Raw genomic sequence first — 20,027 nt, 5'->3', positions numbered from 1 at the left:
GGTCCTTGATCAGAACACATATTCATTCATGCTGAATCTTCCAGTTAATTCAGTACATTAGCCAGATTTAGCTGGTGAGGGTGCTTGGAGACTCTTTTTACCCATGTTAAAATGAGACCATTAGATTTAAAGGCATTTCTACTCTTTCGTTTGTTCATTCATTCAACAGACATTTATTGAGTACCTATTATGTACCAGGCATTCTTCTAAAACAAAACAGTCAAAAATCTCTGCCCATATGAAGTTTATATTTTAATTGAGGACACAAATAAGATAAAATTAATACGTGTTATGTTATTGTGTATAATGTCATTATATATATGTATATATGTGTGTAAAAAAAAATATATATATATATATATATACACACACACGCACACACACACTACTCAGATCTCTTTTTAAGAGAGAACCCACTACAAGGGATGTCAACACCAGGCTCTATCTGCTGCCCCCTCCCTAGGGATCAGCTGCAGTGTTCCCATGAGGCCCCTCTCTTCCGGAGCTAGTCCAGGGACTGAGCACAGCGAGGGTCCTAGATTCAGCCATGCCTCCTACAGAACTTCACTCTGGGGCTCCTTGCTGACCTGGCTGAATCTATCTGTATTGGAATCTGAGGCTTTTTCCACACACACCTCCTTCCCCTCTCCTTTCTCAGACGTCAGACCTGCGTTACGGTCTGAAGATCTTCCCTGCCGTCTCCTGCTTTCTCTCTCTTTTATCTTCCATGGACTCTGCCCCAAATAAATCTCCTACACATTTAGTTCTATCTCTGCATCTGCTTCCAAGAGGAGTCAAACACACATATATCTATACACATGGTTATGTGTGTGTCCATGTTTAGGCCATGCAAAGAACAAAGCAGGAGAAGGAGAGTAAAGAATATGAGGGTCAGGGGTATAGTTACAAACAGGGTGGTCAGGAAAGGCTACCTTAAGAAGGTAACATTCGTATGCAAAACAGTATGGAGGTTCCTTAAAAAACTGAAAATAGAGTTACCAGATGATCCAGCAATCCCACCCTTGGGCATATATCCAGGAAAAATGAAAGCTCTAATTCAAAAAGATACATGCATCCCAAAGTTCATAGTGGCACTGTTTACAATAGCTGAGACACAGAAGCAACCTAAGTGTCCATCAACACATGAATGGATAAAGAAGATGTGGTATATATATATACAGTGGAATACTACTCAGCCATAAAAAAGAATGAAATCATGCCATTTGCAGCAACATGGATGGACCTAGAAAGTATCATACTAAGTGAAGTAAGATGGAGAAAGACAAATATTATATGATATCATGTATATGTGGAATCTAATAAATAGTGCAAATGAACTAATTTATAAAATAAAAATAGACTCATAGACATAGAAAACAAATTTATGGTTACCAAAGGGGAAGGGGGGAGGAATAAATTAGGAATTTGGGATTAACAGATGTGCACTACCAAACAAGGATTTACTGTATAGCACAGGGAGCTATATTCAATATATTGTAATAAACTATAAAGGAAAAGAATGGGGAAAAAGAATATAGTTATATACATTTATTTATGTATAACCAAATCACTTTGCTATATGCCTGAGACTAACACAATACTGTGCATCAACTATACTCCAATTAAAAAATAATAAATTTTTGAAAAGAAGGTAACATTTGAGTATGTCAATAAAGACATGAGGAGGCAGGTAGTGAACACACTATGCAGTTAACTGAAGGAAGAGCTTTCCAGGGAGAGCAAGAAAAACAGCAAAGGCCCTGAGACAGGAGCATGTCTCTCGGAAGCCACTGTGGCTGGCTGGAGTGAAATGAACAAGAAGAAGTGAAGTAGGAGAGAAGGTCAAAGAGGCAAAGGGTTGGTGGGTGGAGTGGGATGTACACTGTGCAGGGCCTTGTAGGCCCTTGTAGGGGTTGGGGAGGAATCGGAGGGATAAGTAGAGCAGTGGTCCCCAGTCTTTTTGGCACCAGGGACTAGCTTCGTGGAAGCCAGTTTTTCCACGGAGGGGGAGAGGGGGGATGGTTCAGGCGGTAATGTGAGCCATGGTTCAGGCGGTAATGTGAGCCATGGTTCAGGCGGTAATGCAAGCAATGGGGAGCAGCAGATGAAGCTTCACTCGCTCACCTAACAAGCCTAACAAGCCACGGACCAGTATCAGTCCACAGCCCGGGGGTTGGGGACCCCTGAAGGAGAGGAATGGAGCACACTGGCTATTCTATTGAAAATGGTCTAGAGAGGAACAAGAGGGAGAGCGGGGAGACCAGGCAGGACTACAGTTCTCAAACCATGCGTTGAAATGCCATAAAGAACGTCAGCACACCTCAGAGGTGCCTCCGGATATGAAGTTTTTGATTTTTAAATTTTGGTTTTTATTTTTTATTTTTTAATTTTTTTTTTTTGGCTGAGTTGGGCCTTTATTGCTGCGCACGGGCTTTCTCTAGTTATGATGAGCAGGGGCTACTCTTCCTTGTGGTGTGCAGGCTTCTCATTGTGGTGGCTTCTCTTGTTGCAGAGCACAGGCTCTAGGCGTGCAGGCTTCAGTAGTTGTGGAACATGGGTTCAGTAGTTGTGGCACACGGGCTTAGTTGCTCCACGGCATGTGGGATCTTCCTGGACCAGGTCTCGAACCCATGTCCCCTGCATTGGCAGGCGGATTCTTAACCGCTGAGCCACCAGGGAGGCCCCCAAATTTTGGTTTTTAAGAAACACAGTGACATCTGTCAGACACCCCATGAAATACTAGCTGGAGGCAGTTCACAGTTTCAATATTAATAGTGCTACATCACACTGTGACAGTGTCATATCTCTGCAAAGCCTTTGTGGTGATAAAAAGCAAGTACCATGTGAAAATAAGTGTGAAACAGGAAATGAGGAAGGTGGTGTCAAATCTGTTTACAAGGTTGGACAAATTATGTGGTGCCCAGTAGATTTTAAGACATAAACACTTATTATTTATTTATTTATTTTATTATTATTACTTTTTTTTGCAGTACGCGGGCCTCTCACTGCTGTGGCCTCTCCCGTTGCGGGGCACAGGCTCCAGACGCGCAGGCTCAGTGGCCATGGCTTACAGGCCCAGCCACTCCATGGCATGCGGGATCCTCCCGGACCGGGGCACGAACCCATGTCCCCTGTATCGGCAGGCAGACTCCCAAGCACTGCGCCACCAGGGAAGCCCTAAACACTTATTAGATTATATAGACCTAACTCCTTAATACACAGAAATGTTAGGTATTTCTTTTGACCTAAGGGAGCCATGAAAAAAATTACTGAGACACTAAGCACACCGTGAACTAAGAAAGTTTGGGAACTTGTGAGCTAGGAGGTTATGCAATAATTCTCACAAGAGATCTTGGTGACCTGGAGTAGGCTTATAGGGATGGAGGAGCTGAGAAATGGTAAGCTGAGATTTTGAATATATTTTAAAGGTACAGCCAACAGGTCTATTGAGAGTATAAGAGAAGGAGAGAGCCAAGAAGGACTTCAAGGTTTTGACCTGAGTTGTCACTACCAGTTGGGGTGAAGAGCAAGATGAGTCTTGGTCACATCCAGTTCGAGCTGCTGTACTAGACAAACAAGTGGAATTCTTGAGTAGGCAATTAAGTATCCAAGTCTGCAGTTCTGGGGAGAAATAAGGGCTGAAGATATAAATGTGAAGGTCATCAGTTTATGAAACTGGAGATCACCAGCAAATTAACATAGATTAGAAGGAGAACTCTAAGTGCTGAGCTTCCGAGCAATGCAACACATAGTTCTAGTTCATCTGTGTACCTTTAATTCATATCATGGTACATGGCATGTAGTAGGCAATTAATGAATATCTAAATACCTATTTTTTGCATTTCTTTTTTTTATTGAAGTATAGTTGATTTACAATGTTGTATTAGTTTCAGGTTTACAGCAAAGTGATTCAGTTATACATATATTTTTTTGACATTCTTCTTCTTCATAGGTTATTACAAAATATTGAGCATAGTTCCCTCTGCTATACAGTAGGTCCTTGTTGGTTATCTCTTTTATATATAGTAGTGTGTATACGTTAATCCCAAGCTCCTCATTTATCCCTCCCCCTACCTTTCCCCTCTGGTAACCGCAAGTTTGTTTTCTATGTCTGTGGGTCTATTTCTGTTTTGTATATAAGTTCATTTGAATCATTTTCTTTTAGATTCCACATATATGCAATATCGTATGATATTTCTCTTTCTCTGCCTGGCTTACTTCACTTAATATGATCGTCTCTAGTCCATCCATGTTGCTGCAGGTGGCATTATTTCATTCTTTTTTATGGCTGAGTAATATTCCATTGTATGTATGTGCAACATCTTCTTTATCCATTCATCTGTCGATGGACATTTAGGTTGCTTCCATATCTTGGCTTATTGTACATAGTGCTGCAATGAACACTGGGGTGCATATATCGTTACAAATAAATACTTATTTTTTACAAGGGTAAAACATGTACATACCACAAAATTTTAGAGACAAGAGTGTAGGTATGCACTGGAAAGTAAGTCTTCCTCCCACCCCTGATTCTCAATTCCTCCAGTGACGCCAGTGTTACAGTGTGTATCCTCCAAGAGGTAACACATGTACTTCAAGCGTATGTGTATGTGTATATGTTATAATAAATCTTTTTATTTTTATACAGCTGTAGTATCCAGCACACGCTGGATTATGTTCTAAACCCTACTTGGTTTCACTTAACAATATATTTTAGAAATCATTCTGTTTCAGTACATGTGGAGCAGCCCTATTCATTTTTTACAGCTGCAGAACATTCCATTGTGTGGATGCGTCATAATTTATTTAATCAGTGTCCTATTGATGAACATTTAGGTTCATCAGTGTCCTATTGATGAACAATTGTTTGCAATTAGGTTGTTTCAGTTGGAAACAATGCTGCCATGTGGATTCTTTTTCATGTGCCTTCGAACATATGCATGAGCACATTTATTCAAAATAAATTGCTGGAAGCACAAAGGGTCTGAGTCAAAGGGTCTCTGAGTTAAATATTGTTAGATGTTCTAAATTGTCCTCTATAGAAGTTGTACCAATTTACACTTCCCACAAAGTATGAGAATGCTTGTTTCCCTGTGTCATAGTTCACAAAGTGTGTTAAACATTTGATTGTTGCCAGTATGTTTGGTGGGAGAAAGTATCTCTCTGTATTTCACATAACATCTCCTGTTATGAAAAAATCAATCATCTTTTAGTATGTTTAAACTTTCCTAGGAATATGTGGGTCACTTCTAAACAATTTTAAGGAGCTAAACTCAGCATGCTAGAGAAAGCATACTCTTATTGGATTTGCTTAAGTGTTGAGGACACTAGGCTTCTGAAATCAAAATATTCTAGTGAATTTTTCTTGAAAGTGAGATAATTCATGTTCAGCTGCTCTTGTTAGATTGTCCTGTTCGTTATCCTCGCGACCTACCATTGGGTGACTGAATTCATGTCTTGGATTTGTTGTGTGTGTGTGGTGTGGCCAGAATTCATCATTGAATATGAAGATGCAATGCATGAGCCAGGGCTGTGGCATCACCAAACTGAAGTCTCTGGAGCTCAGACCACAGCCCAGCTGAAGTTGTCGCCCTATGTTAACTATTCCTTCCGAGTGATGGCCGTGAACAGCCTGGGGAGGAGCTTGCCCAGCGAGGCATCTGAGCAGTATTTGACTAAAGCTGCAGGTAAAGCAGCTTTCATATTTCTGTGACATGAAATAAAATAGAAGGCTTTTCCACTGTTTGCAAGAGACCAAAGTTTACGAGTATGTGGCTGTTTAACTTCTAGAACCAGATAAAAATCCCACGGCTGTGGAAGGGCTGGGATCAGAGCCGGATAATTTGGTGATTACGTGGAAGGTGAGCTATGTCTGAAATATTCAACTATATTTTAGAGTGGAAAGAAAAGTTGTTTTTAAATAATACCTGTATTAAAAATCCCCTTTCACACATTTTTTGGAATATATACATATATCATATATTTATTAATCGTGTAGTAGTTAAAAGCTTGATCCTTGGAGCCAAAATGAATGGTACAAATCCCAGCTTTGCCACTTAGTAACTGTGTGACTTTAAGGCATTTCTTTAACATCTCTGGTGTGTATCTGTGTGATGGGAATAACAATGAACCAACCTCATAAGATTAAAGGAGTTAATGCACTTATAACGCACTTAGAACGGTGCCTATCACATAGAATGTGCTCAATAAATGGTAGCTTGTGTTGTCACCATTGTAGAGAACCTTCTAGAAGACAGGTACCAGTAGTCAACTTCTTCTACTTTTTTCTTTTTGGCCTGTCTCTATTTTTTTGGACTTGGAAAATTAATATATATTTGCTTCTGTGATTTTAAAACTTATTTTAGATAGATCCACACATCCATTCTTAGATACATACATGCCTGTAGAAACAGGATAGAATGACAAGCCAATCTCTTTTTTTTTTAAAGAAAGAAGTAGTGCACAATTTCAGTTTCCAAGTAAAATAGACAGTGAGGTGCTGTCATACAACCAGGAACACATAAAGGAAACTATATACCTGGAAAGTTTTATGTCACCTACCCATGACTGTGGAGCCAGAATCTGAGAGGCCTAGGCGGGGTTTACTACTTCAAGATAGAAATTAACCACCTTTGAACTGTTGATCCCAAACAAGCTGTGGATCTCATCACAGGTGAAAAAAAAGGACAAAAGGTCCCTGGAGAAAATTGTTCATAGCTTGTACTTTAGTGGCGCAGTGCTCACCGTCTTTAAGTCTGGGAATTGAATTTGCCGTTCCAGTAAGAGATGGCACCGCTGATCTGTTTTATAAGCTCTGATGGTCTGGCTTTTCTTGTAGCCCTTGAATGGTTTCGAATCTAATGGGCCAGGCCTTCAGTACAAAGTTAGCTGGCGCCAGAAGGATGGTGATGATGAATGGACGTCTATGGTTGTGGCAGACGTATCCAAATACATTGTCTCGGGCACCCCGACCTTTGTCCCATACCTGATCAAAGTTCAGGCCCTGAACGACGCGGGCTTTGCTCCAGAGCCAGCTGTGGTCCTGGGACATTCTGGAGAAGACCGTAAGTGCCTGATGCTACTTCATGTCTATTTTTCCCCAGCAAAACAGACTTACCAAAGTGCAAGTCAAGGCCATGTCCAGAGGTGCTGAGATTGGGAGGGAGGATGGGAGGCAGCCATGATTTCGCTCAACATTTCTGCATCTAAACAGCCTGCTACGTAGAAAATAGGTTCAGCGTGTTAAAAGTTATTACTTTTTAAAAAGATATGTTGTTCTCACAAAGTCAAATGAACAGAGCTCAAAAAAAAAAAAAAACCCATCTATTCTCCATCCTTGATAATACATAGCATCGGGCTGGGGCATGTTTCAAGCCAAAATTAAGAGACGGTGACATTTTTTGCATGAAATTCTCAATGACATTGATACTTCTACCCCCCTTTCTCATCTTTCCCTAGTCCCAATGGTGGCTCCTGGGAATGTGCACGTAAATGTGGTAAACAGCACCTTAGCCGAGGTGCACTGGGACCCGGTACCTCTGAAAAGTATCCGAGGACACCTGCAGGGCTATCGGGCAAGTGAAAGAGACCTTTCATGTTCTTTTCTCAGAAACAGTCCATGGGCCAGTGCCAGACGCCCTTTGCTTGGCCGGAGGGGCCTTGAGAGTTCATCAGGTGTACTGCCTCCGGAAGCCTAGCTCTGAAGCATCCCAGCTAGAGCTGGACCGAAATCTCACTGCACACAAAGGGAGAAAAAAATTCTTTCTCCATTTTTCCCACAGATAGTCTACATTCTGCCAACTCAACAGTTACCGCATGCACGAAATGAGGAAAACTGATGTTCAGAAAACTAGAATGTAATGAAATGCACCTAGCTTTAAAACCACACTGACTGTGGTTTTAAACGAACAAAACTGTGTTGAACCAACAAAACTATCCAGAAAACAATGTAGACTTTTGTTTTAAATAGTTTAGATTATAGTTCAAGATCCTAGAGTTCCAACTCAGTCATTCTTATAAACATCAGTTATCTGTGTTCTTGGGAAGCACAGAAAGACCGATTCATAGTTTTGATTGAGAGGTGGTCGAAGAACTTTCACACCTACCAAGGCAGTCAGGCTTTGATTGGTCAAACCCTGACCTCTAGAGGTCGGTTTTTGCACTGCATCATGTTCAACTTCGGGTTTTTGGTTTTTCTTCCTCTAAGATTGCCAGATTCTGTATATATGTTGATTTCTCTTGAAGGTGCCTTTAAGCTCCTAAGATGACTTTAAGAGGACTTAATAAACAATAGTTCTGGATTTCTATCCAAAGTTAATCAACATTTTATCTCTTCAAAATCTGTCTACAATTTCATACCAAAAAATAAGTATTTTTAATTAAGTGATGCAGTTTGGCAAAGTGAGAAAGCCCTAGAGTTGAAGTGGAGGGCCTTCTTATGTCTTGATAGCCCAGGGGCTCTTCTGTACCGTAGGAATAGTAATAATAAACGCTTCACTGTGGTTTTTAGTATTAAACTACATGATATATTGTACATGAAGTTGTATTAACTCTGCAAAAGTGTGTAAATATTGGGCAGTAATTTTTACCATTAGCATATTTTATACAAGTAAAGGACACTTAAATCCTTCTGTATGGGTCTCATGCTGTTTCATTTCTTTTGTTTATTTCACTTAGACTTCTCCAACAACATAGCATAACCGAGCTTCATCACAATTTCTTAAAATTTCCCTCATTACCTATGCCTCCTACTCTCTTGCCTCAGAAATGATATCTGTCTGTTGTTCCACTAGTCTAAAACGTACCAAGGGAACTTTCTGGGGAAAATAATAATAATAAAGCTTTAATTTTGTGAGCATGAGGATTCCGTTGGCTCCCTTGTCCATCCCTGACTTGTACTCTTGCTGTTTCAGATTTACTACTGGAAGGCACAGAGTTCATCAACAAGAAACAGACGCCATATTGAGAAAAAGATCCTCACTTTCCAGGGCAGCAAGACTCATGGCATGTTGCCTGGGCTGGAGCCCTTTAGCCACTATACACTGAATGTCCGCGTGGTCAATGGGAAAGGGGAGGGCCCAGCCAGCCCCGACAGGGTCTTCAATACCCCGGAAGGAGGTAGGGTGGACGTGTCACTGAGATCCTAGCAGTGTGTGGTGCATCCTGAGAGATTTTGCGTGACCGATGGGCCCCCAAAGAAAGTATATTCTGGAAGCCAAATGTGATTTTCCCACAGATGAACACAGCACACACAGAGCTGACAGAGTGTCAGCTCATCTATGGCCTGAGGGTGTGGGGAAGGCTTCAGAGGCTTCCCTGAAACCCCCTTTCTCTTGACTTAAAATTTTTCTCCACAGTTAATCACACGGTCAAAAACCTTGCTAATTTTTTTTATACAATTTTTTTTTTTTTGGCCGAGCTGCATGGCTTGCAGAATCTTAGTTCCCCAACCAGGGATTGAACCTGGGCCCTGACAGTGAAAACACCAAGTCCTAACCATTGGACCAGGGAATTCCCTATTTTTATACAATTTTTAAATGTTACTTTCCATTTACAGTTATTACAAAATATTGGTTATATTCCCATGTAGTAAAATACATCCTTGAGCCTGTCTTACCCCCAATAGTCTGTACCTCCCACTCCCTCCCACTGGTAACCACTAGTTCATTCTCTATATCTGTGAGTCTGCTTCTTTTATGTTGTATTCACTACTTTATTGTACTTTTTAGATTGCACATATAAGCGCTATCATACTGTATTTATCTTTCGCTGTCTGGCTTATTTTACTTAGCATAATACCCTCCAAGTCCATCCATGTTGCTACAAATGGCAAAATTCCATTCTTTTTTATGGCTGAGTAGTATTCCATTGTGTGTGTGTATGTATATGTGTGTGTGTGTATGTATATACATACATATATATATATATATATATATATATATACCACAGCTTTTTTATCCATTCATCTGTTGATGGACACTTAGTTTGTAGAACCTTGCTAATTTGATGCTGACTTGGGTCATTAACTTTCTGACCTGAAGCAAGTTATACAATTTCTCTAAACCTCAGTTACCTTAGCCAGAAAGCATGAGAACTAGATGTGATCACCTCAGAAAAATATCTAGAAAGGAAAAGAATCCTCTAGGTTGTAGTTTACTTATTTCTCAGTGCACCTTTGCAGTTCATGCTAACGTGGAACTGAGTTAGAAGGTTGGCCATCTTGACAGAATGTGTTGGGAAGAGAAGGGAAGAGTCATTGCAGGTGTGGGCCATGGCAAGGGGAGGAGGAAGGGAGAACCAAACACAACTGATGCAGGAGCGGGGGCCAGAGGAGTCAGGACACAGCCACCTGGGAGCCTAGTGGATGAGGAGAGAGGGCCATGTAGTAAGAAAGGCACTGGCATGGCCTTTGCTTATCTTGAATTTTGCCTCAAGCCAGTATTGAAAATGATCCAGATAGCTTCTGTGGGCTGCCTAGGTCTTTTTTTTAAAATAAACATTTTGGTTACAATTTTATTTTAGAGGACAATTCTTTTTTCATTGAAGTATAGTTGCTATACAATATTATGTAAGTTACATGTGTACAGTCTTTTATGACTGATTAGTATTCCATTGTAGATATGTACCACATCTTCTTTATCCATTCATCTATTGATGAACACTTAGGTTGCTTCCATGCTTGGGCTATTGTAAATAATGCTGCTGTGAACGTTGGGGGTGCATGTATCTTTTTGAATTAGTGTTTTTGTTTTTTCCGGATATATACCCAGGTGTGGTTAAAAGCAGTTCACAGACAAACCCTGTCCTGGCTCCTGGTTGAAGGGCTCATGGTGTTGGCAGCTACCCAACAGCCTCTGAGAATCATCTGTGTCCACCTCCCATCTCATTACAATGGCTTGTCCTCAGCCTCGTTGCTCCTTGGAGGTTTAGGGCTCCTTCCACTAGAGGCTTTCGCTAGTGAGACCCTACACTGGCCCTTTAGATGGCTCAGGGGAAGGTGCCATAGAAAAGAGAACCAGGGGATTAAAGAACAGACAAGAGAAGAGTAGTCTGTCCACAAAGGTGAGAAACAGCATGGCTCCTTCAGGGAAAGGTAAGTCAGGCAGGCGAGAACAGTGAGAAGAGGGAGGAAGTTCAGCTAGGGAGGACCAAAATGATGGATGGTCTTAAATGCTATGGATATTAACCCTCAAGCCAGAAGCTCTTAACCTGAGGACGGTAGTCTCTTCAGGTGTCAATGAATGGGTTTAAGGAGCTCCATGAACCCCCTAATATTATATACAAGGTGCATATATTTTTCTGGAGAGAGTTTGTGGCTGTCATAAGTTTCTCAAAGGGGTGATTTGCAGAAGCTTAGAACTATGGGCCAGGACTGTTCTAGGCAAAGGCCACCGAGGGTCTGAAGGGGGGCAGTGGCAGAGAGGCGAGGAGGGAATGGATACAGTTGAGGTTAGCAGGGTGGATGCAGCAGGATTTAGTGTCCCAGGAGATGGTGGAAATGAGGCAGAGGGGGAAATTCAGCTCGACTGCCTGGTTTCTGGCGAGAGGGACAGGAGGGTTTAGGGAACATGGTAGGTTGGGTAGAGAAGGTCACGATCATGAGGGAGGGCTGCCATCATCCATCATGCTCTGAGGAAGTGAATGAAAGACCAGGCATGTTTCCGCTGGTAATTTGCCAGCCTCTGCCACGGACAACCTGACACCCTGCACTCCTTCCCCAGAGCCAGGGTGTGCCAGCACCCGGGCTTTTGTCCATCACTGCGAGCTGCCGGGCGTCTCTCAGCTCTCCGGATAAGAGCTCCTCTGCGCTTGGTGGGGGGGGCTGGCTCAGGCCCAGAGCCCGGCAGGCAGAGTGTTCTGACTGTTTGGAGACACCTGATTTGTTGGAGAAAACAGTCCTTAATAGCCCAGAAAGAACACAGCTGCTTCTACTCAACGGTCTGGTTAGAATAGTTCCGCTCAGTCACTAGCTTGCTTTTATTAAGACCCCATTCACGAAACAAACAAGTACCATCTCTTTTAAAACCATTGGTTTGGGTCCATATAAAGGCAAAGCCCTTATGTATTTGGAGAGAATGGTTTTAATGAATCTAAATGGAACTGGTGAGGGGAAAAGAGGAAAAGCGAAACAGGTTTCTATTAATGTATTTTCAGCTGAATCAGGAAAAAAAATGAGTTACAGAAGCCAAAAATCTTGGGGAATTCCCTGGCAGTCCAGTGGTTAGGGCTCCACACTTCTGCAGGGGACACAGGTTCGAACCCGGGTCAAGGATCTAAGATCCCGCATGCCGTCTGGTGCAGCCAAAAAAAAAAACTCTTGATGAGTTGTGTGGACCTGGTGAAATATGTCACTTTAATACAGTTTGAAACATTCAGAAAGCTTTGTGCTGACTGTATGTCTCATTTGAAGTCCCCAGCGCTCCATCCTCTTTGAAGATTGTTAATCCAACGCTAGATTCTCTCACTTTGGAATGGGAGCCACCAAGCCACCCGAATGGCATTCTGACAGAGTACACCTTAAAATATCAGCCAAGTAAGTTATGGGGAGAAGGAAACGGGGAAATATGGCTTACGAAGGAAAAAGACTGTTATCTTAAAATACAAACGGGGTATTTCTTTACAGATGTAGAATATATACATATACCTTCAAGGGTTACTCTAGAAGGAACTTCAAATCATACTTTTTAAAGAAAAATGACATGTGCTTTTGAAAGTTAAATAACGTGGAGAATAATACAGCCCTTGAGCATGGGGCTTAGGTGCGTGCTGTCGTTATGTATGTAGGTGTCATGTATTGTATAACCAGCAGAGGGTAAGAAGAGGGGTTCCTTTGGCGCAAGGCCTCTGAAGATGAGCTTTAGGGTTATTTAACAACCCATGACTCCACCTGCAAAAACAAAGACACGAGAAATGCTATTGCGATTCAACCAGAAAATTCTCCCAGCTTAGAAGCCCCTGGAAAACGTATTTCCCCTTGTTACACCATATTATAGGATTTTTTTTAATGGTTTATCCCATAGTTTATTTTTTTTATATTAAAAAGTATGCAAAAACAAAATTAAATATCTATGTATATATATTTACATATATACATACATATATTAATATATGCACTTGTATTAGAATCGCAGTGTGAACCTTGAGATTATCTTATTTTTAAATTTTTATTGGAGTATAGTTGATTTATAATGCTGTGTTAGTTTCAGGTGTACAGCAAAGTGAATCAGTTATACATATGCATATATCCACTCTCTTTTTAGATTCTTTTCCCATACAGGTCATTACAGAGTGTTGAGTAGAGTTCCCTGTGCTACACAGTAGGCCCTTATTAGTTATCTATTTTATATACAGTAGTGTGTGTATGTCAATCCCAATCTCCCAATTATAGGACTATGTAAGGTTATCAATTATGTCGGACAAAGAGTGAGTAGGATTACAAAAGTCCGTGTAGTCCAGGTTGAACATTTTTGGTTGACACATTTATTTACGATAGTATTCCTACAGCAATGAATGTTCTTTTTTTTTAATGGAGGTAACATTGGTTTATAAAATTATGTAAGTTTCATGTGTACAACACTGTATTTTGACTTCCATATACACTACAGTGTGCCTACCACTAAAAGTTGAGTTTCCATCCAGTTGACCCCTTTACCCATTTCAACCTCCCCCCATTCCCCTTCCCTTCTGGTGACCATTGTTCTGTTCTCTGTATCAGTGTGTTTGTTTTCGTTTGGTTTGTTCATTTATTTTATTATTTTATTTTGTTTATATTCTTATTGACAGTTAACAGCACCCATGAATTAGGGCCTCTGGTAGATTTGAAAATTCCTGCCAACAAGACCCGCTGGACTTTAAAAAATTTAAATTTCAGCACTCGGTATAAATTTTATTTCTATGCACAAACAGCAGCAGGATCAGGAAGTCAAATAACAGAGGAAGCAATAACAACTGTGGATGAAGGTAAGATGGGTATGTATAAAATCCATATAACTAGAAGTATTGTGAGACAGAAATCTTTAAGTTTATGCTTTTTCTTTCCTTCTTACCATGGAAGTATCCATGTTACCCAATTAATACAAACACTTACTTGTAACCTCTCATTCTGATATATATATATATATATATATATATATATATATATATATATATATATATATATATGCAGCTATTTAATTCATACTGGAATAATGATTTGATGTTTGTTTTTTAAGTCCCTATGAAATTTTTAAACTTATATTAAAATATTGAGGTGAGAGTGGGAAATTACAGTATTTTGCCACACTTAAATTCAAAGTTCATGACAATGTTTTTTCCTATCTACAACTTTACATATATACACACATACACATATGTGTAATACACACACGCACACACAGACATGCATACCTATACACAAATAAATTATGTAACTGTGGTTCTGATCTTGATTCATCAGAAAATAATTTGCTAGTCTACATACTGATTTAGGTTTTCTAGCAAGGAAATCAAAACAGTTATTAAATAAAGCATTTACTTTGTGTTTGAGCATGGGACTTCATAATTTGCTATGCCATCTGGTACAGAAAGCAAAAGAGCTCCATTAAAGTATTTAGAAAAAGAATGAACACTTCCTTTAATACTTTTAAAAATTATTTTGAAAAACTTGAGATTCAATGAAAATGATCAAAAGCATTGTAAAAGATTTTGCATGTCTCTAAATTGTAGAATTGCTTAAGGATCATTTATTTGATTATCTTCCATAGCATAAGAAATTGACATTTTTACCCCAAAATTGGTTTGAAATCTCCTAAGCCTTCTTACATAATAGGCAAAAGCACTTTAAGTAATGTGGGGATTTGATTACTGGTAAGTTTGGGAACAAAAACGTCCCCTGTACCTGATGTGGTACACTCCATTCTTCTTGCATGCGTTTTAAGAAGTGTTTTTATGTAGCTTTACATGCTAACTATATAGTGTCCTATTTCTGTTTCCCTTCATGAAAGCTGGTATTCTCCCACCTGATGTAGGTGCAGGCAAAGGTAAAATCATTCAACTGCATGACTTTCTACATGTGTGAAATTTGCCATGTTAACCATGGGGAAGTGCAGCATGGGTTAAAAGAGAAAATATTTAAAATAAGCTTTGAAGCACCAAAAGGAAGATAAGATCCTGCAAGATCTTGACTTTAAAATTCATGTCTAGTCTTTTTTACAAGGAGAAAGCCACCCACTGAATTCACCTTTTCTCAAGACTTATCCCAGGTCCAAATCCTAATCTTGGCTTTTAATGCTATGACCGTGGCTAGACCAGACAGGACCCAAACTGTACCTTTGCCACAGACCCTCACGATGGCCATGCCATCTATGAAGGGTTCAGAAACGTTAGTCGTGTGATAAAAACGGCCAGTCAGAAATCAGACCAACCGAGCTTCCTGTTCTAATCTGATTTACCTGTACTCCTCCTAGACACAGTGCACACGTTGCTGGCATCACACTACACTGTCCACCTGGAATTTCAGCTTAGCCATACTCCAACTGCCCTGGGACTGAAAGCCTCCCCAGTGGGATCCCCTCTGACCAAGTGTTCAGGCAGCCGCATGCTCTGCTCAGCTGTGTTATTCCATTTCTGTCTTCGCCAGACTGCTTAAGTCTCCTCCTGGGGAAGAGCCAACAATCACAGTGAATTACTCTTTTTTTTTTTTTTTTTTTTTTTGTGGTACGCGGGCCTCTCACTGTTGTGGCCTCTCCTGTTGCGGAGCACAGGCTCCAGACGCGCAGGCTCAGCGGCCATGGCTCACGGGCCCAGCCACTCCGCGGCATGTGGGATCTTCCCGGACCGGGGCACGAGCCCATGTCCCCTGCATCGGCAGGCGGACTCCCAACCACTGCGCCACCAGGGAAGCCCCACAGTGAATTACTCTTGTTCTCCTTTATTGCTCACAGCTCTCTGGATGAGGAAGATTGGTTGGGAGAATGGTACTGGAATGAATTGTAGTATTTCTTCCACCCAAAGATCCCCCAGTTTTTGACTCTTGGCTATTGGTAGATTTGTCAGCTTTTTAGGGAGCAGTGGAGGCCGCCCTGCCTCACATGGCACTGTTCTCATATAGAGCACCCCTGGCCAGGGATTTTCTTGGGCTTTGACGCACTGAACAGGTACAAATTGGAATGAAGAAAAAGTCAACCAAAAGAAATAAGTGCTTTGCCCTAAGTTGTTCAAATCTTGGGAGCTTAGGCCTGGCCATATCTTCTCTTTTCTTACAAATCTTATCTTCAGAGTCTTGGTAAATTTTAAAATGTAGATCAGGTAGACTTGGGAATGATTGAATAAGAACTGTAACCATTTCCAATCATCTTAATAATGTTTTATAGGTGTTTTTACCCTTGAAAGAACAAAGTTGTAAACATTCAAAATGTTCGCAAGATCGTGGAAGGATGGAACCTCTCTTTTATAAGTGTGCTTCTTTCTGGGGATGATTAGATCTCCATTAAAATCCGTGGTGGTCTTACAATAATTTACTGCTGGGTTCCCCTTAGACCCTTTCATGGAAGCATTCCAGAGAAAGCCTGGCCTCTTTCTCTGTGCAGTGGCCATGTCACTGGGGCTCAGCCTAGAGGCAGTAGCCGATTACTTGAGCTGCAGCAGGGCAGTTTGTATTTTCCGTTGACTTGTCACATTGGAAGAGGACGTGCATGCCACTGGAAAAAAACATCACCCGCTGATTTTAATGAATTCAGACTAACTAAAAGAAATGTCAGTTAATATAGTTGAGGTTTACCATTTGATGTTACTAAATTGAATTGTGAATTACTTCTGACTATAGAGACAAGCAAAAAGTGAGTCTCCGAAGGTTCCTAAAGCCCCCAGTGTTGAAATCTGGTGGAACTCAGATAAAAAGAGAAATGGTGTTTAAATTTTTTTTAAAGCTAAATGTAACCTTTTCTATATTGTTTCATTTAATAGTGCATCAGTAAGTAAACATTGCTTGCATAAAATGATAATATTTTACCATGATGAGACTTTAAACTGCTTGAGAATAATTTGTTTCCCTGGGTTTCCCTTCCTTAAAAATATTTCTTTTTTCAATCTAGGAATGAATTCTATCCTGTTCTCTGTTTTCCTTCTTCGTGTAGAGTTTAGGGACTCTCTGGGAGACAAGAAAAATAAAAGTTCTCCACAATCCTTCCCAATTTTAGTATTTTTAATATATCTTTTATATATATTTTTTTAATCTTTTATATTTTAATTTGAAGCAACATGAAAGGGAGTAAGTAAGAGATGAACCATTGAGAGAAAAGAGGTGTGATATCCTTGGCTCTAGAAGCATCAGCCTCTAGGGATTTTCATTCACTTCTGAAGAGAGGAAAAGAGATGGCTTGTAGTTTACATTTTTAAATTTTCTTACAGATTTTAAGAGATGTGAATGAAACCCAAGCTTCCAAATATACAATTACATTGTATACATTTTGTATACAATTACAAAATGATTATCTAAACCATGAAGTAGAAGCCAGGAGAGCTCAGTCAGCTGTATTATGCCAGGCTAACCCTTTTCCTTACTGTTATCCTCAGTTTGAGCATGGAAATAGGTACTCGAAATCTTCAGGAGTCACTTCTTTTGGTCTGTGTCTTTGTTGGGTCAAAACTCTCAATATCGGTGTAAGAAACAGTAGATGTTTGGCTGCTTTTGTACAATTTCTTTGTCCCTTTAAATAATTTCAGGGTCTGGGGTTCTAGGAAGTAGACCTGTGAAGGCATCTATAGAAATGAACTGAAAACACGCAGATAATGGACTTGACTTATGGTCCCAGTATTGCTGATGGATGGACACTGCTTTATCTGTGGATTATTATCTGTTTTCTCACCTTGGGACCAGTCATCAGGACACTTTTGTGAGGTGACTAGTTGGGGCACAGGCATAGGGAGGAACTAACTGGAAAGTCAGGAACTGAACCTGGCTCTTGACCTAATTAGTAGCCGACTGTGGTCAAACAGGACAGAGAAGAGGAGGGCACTGAGGCGCTGGTGACGAATCCTCTCTGTGGTCAGACTCTCACTATATCAGTATACCAGAGTCCACCGCACAGCTACCACTTAGGTCAAGAAACAAGGCCAGTGAGTAAAAATCAAGTTTAAAGTTCACAACTTTATTTGGCCTGAACCAAACCAAACCAACCAAACAAACAAAACAAAAATCTCCAACTATGTAGAAGGTTCAGTCAATCAACAGCTCATGTCTATCTGGCCCATAAAAAGCATCAGCCTTTTTTAAGGCACTGTGTGTTAGGACAGTAAGGCAGACTCTGCCTTTGATGTGCTTACAGTCTGGCAGGTAAGACAACACATACAAAAAGAGTGAAAAGAGAGGGAATTTGAACAAAATGTTACCTGAGCTTAGAGGAGTGAGCCATTTATTTTGCCAAACAGGATCAGGAAAAGCTTCCCAAAGAAAGTAATATTGAACTTGAAGGATGGATAGGATTTTGGCAGATGAGTCAGGGGGGTGGGGTGTATAAATTCTTAGGAGCGGGAATAAGCCAAGGCATGGGGTTTCAAAATCCACAGGATGTTTGGGTTATACCCAGCAGTCCACCTGTGGGCAGAGGTAAGCCATCCACTTTTTTTTTTTTTTTTTTTCCGGTACGCAGGCCTCTCACTGTTGTGGCCTCTCCCGTTGCGGAGCACAGGCTCCGGACGCGCAGGCTCAGCGGCCATGGCTCATGGGCCCAGCCGCTCCGCGGCATGTGGGATCTTCCCGGACCGGGGCACGAACCCGTGTCCCCTGCATCGGCAGGCGGACTCTCAACCACTGCGCCACCAGGGAAGCCCAGCCATCCACTTTTGAAACAGGGAAGTGACAGGACCAGAGATGTAGTTTCAGAAGCTAAAACGTAGGTAACCACGCTGGTGGGCTGTACAAAGAAAGACTTATGGTAGGAAGAGAGATTAGATACAGATTTAAGAAAGCCTAGAGGACAAATGACACTAGTACATCCAAGGAAACATTGCCTGGCATGTCATAGGTGCTCAATGAGTGTTAGTTCAGTAAGTGCATGAGTGGGTATTAAAAGCAAGGGGGGTTAGAATTCTCCATGATAAAAGGGGCCAAACCGCATAACCTTAGGAAATTGCACTGTCTTCTCTGGGTGTCTTTAAAAATAAGCGGATTGCTCTTCTTTTGGAAGGTATGGTTCTGCCTTGAACATCTTCCATAACTACCCCAAGACTAAATTCCTCAGTTTCATGATTCCAAAAATTTTTAAAGAAAAGTAATGTTTTGCCTGGGCTCTTTGCCACTGGTGTTTTACACACATGTTCATTAGTACTGTTGTAAATATGTCTCTGTTGATCAATCATATTCCTATCATTATTCCTTTAAGAGGAGAACCTCAGACAACTGAAGTCAGTTAGGTCCACAGAAAGATGATATATAATTCCATAATCAGTTTTGTTTTCTGCTGTTTCCCACCCCTAGCACAGAGGGGCACACAGTATATATGTGATGGTACATTCGATCACAGAGGTCAAATGCATTATTGAATTTCTTTAATATACTTCTCTTTTTGATCCCAAGAAAGGCTATTTCATCGAATTTGTTGCCGTAGAGGGCTTTAGCTTCCAAATTATATAACACACTTGGGAATTTTAGAGTCTGAGTAGCCCATTCATGCTTTCTGGTTTACTATCCTAGGATGTTTTCCCAGGGATAATAATTGATCTTATCATTGTTTAACTATCCAAGTTAACATAGCTGTAAATATGTCATTTCTGCTTTAGGCTATTGAGGAAAGGCTGATGGAATTGTCAGGCTTAGGTAGCCAAATAACATCTTTTAATGACTGTAGATGTCATCTTAACTAGGTGAAAAGCATGTAGCATCGCGCAGGCTCCATAATTTGGTGTTTCAGGCAGCCGTTTAGATTGCACTATGATTTTTCAGAACATGATATATAACGAACACTCAGCAGGTGAGATCGTCTTGCTCTCTGGGGTGTGTCAAGTGAAATAGTTCTTCCTTTTATTTCTTGGTTCTTCACTTCTGATAAAGA

General features: G+C 40.7%; 1 protein-coding gene across 1 annotated transcript in view; it reads left to right on the top strand.

Moving 5' to 3' along the window:
- NRCAM (neuronal cell adhesion molecule) overlaps nt 1-20,027 on the top strand; it is a 252,352-nt gene that overhangs the window by 212,196 nt on the left and 20,129 nt on the right. The window contains exons 18-24 of the mRNA XM_081244738.1: nt 5,490-5,687; nt 5,791-5,861; nt 6,839-7,064; nt 7,459-7,574; nt 8,913-9,117; nt 12,410-12,532; nt 13,783-13,959. Coding sequence (XP_081100864.1) covers nt 5,490-5,687; nt 5,791-5,861; nt 6,839-7,064; nt 7,459-7,574; nt 8,913-9,117; nt 12,410-12,532; nt 13,783-13,959 — 1,116 coding nt within the window. The remainder of the gene's footprint in view (nt 1-5,489; nt 5,688-5,790; nt 5,862-6,838; nt 7,065-7,458; nt 7,575-8,912; nt 9,118-12,409; nt 12,533-13,782; nt 13,960-20,027) is intronic.

The sequence above is a fragment of the Mesoplodon bidens genome (genome assembly GCF_964165515.1).
Source record: "Mesoplodon bidens genome assembly, chromosome: 9".
Taxonomy (NCBI): domain Eukaryota; kingdom Metazoa; phylum Chordata; class Mammalia; order Artiodactyla; family Ziphiidae; genus Mesoplodon; species Mesoplodon bidens.
This window is presented reverse-complemented; position numbering and strand designations above follow the sequence as displayed.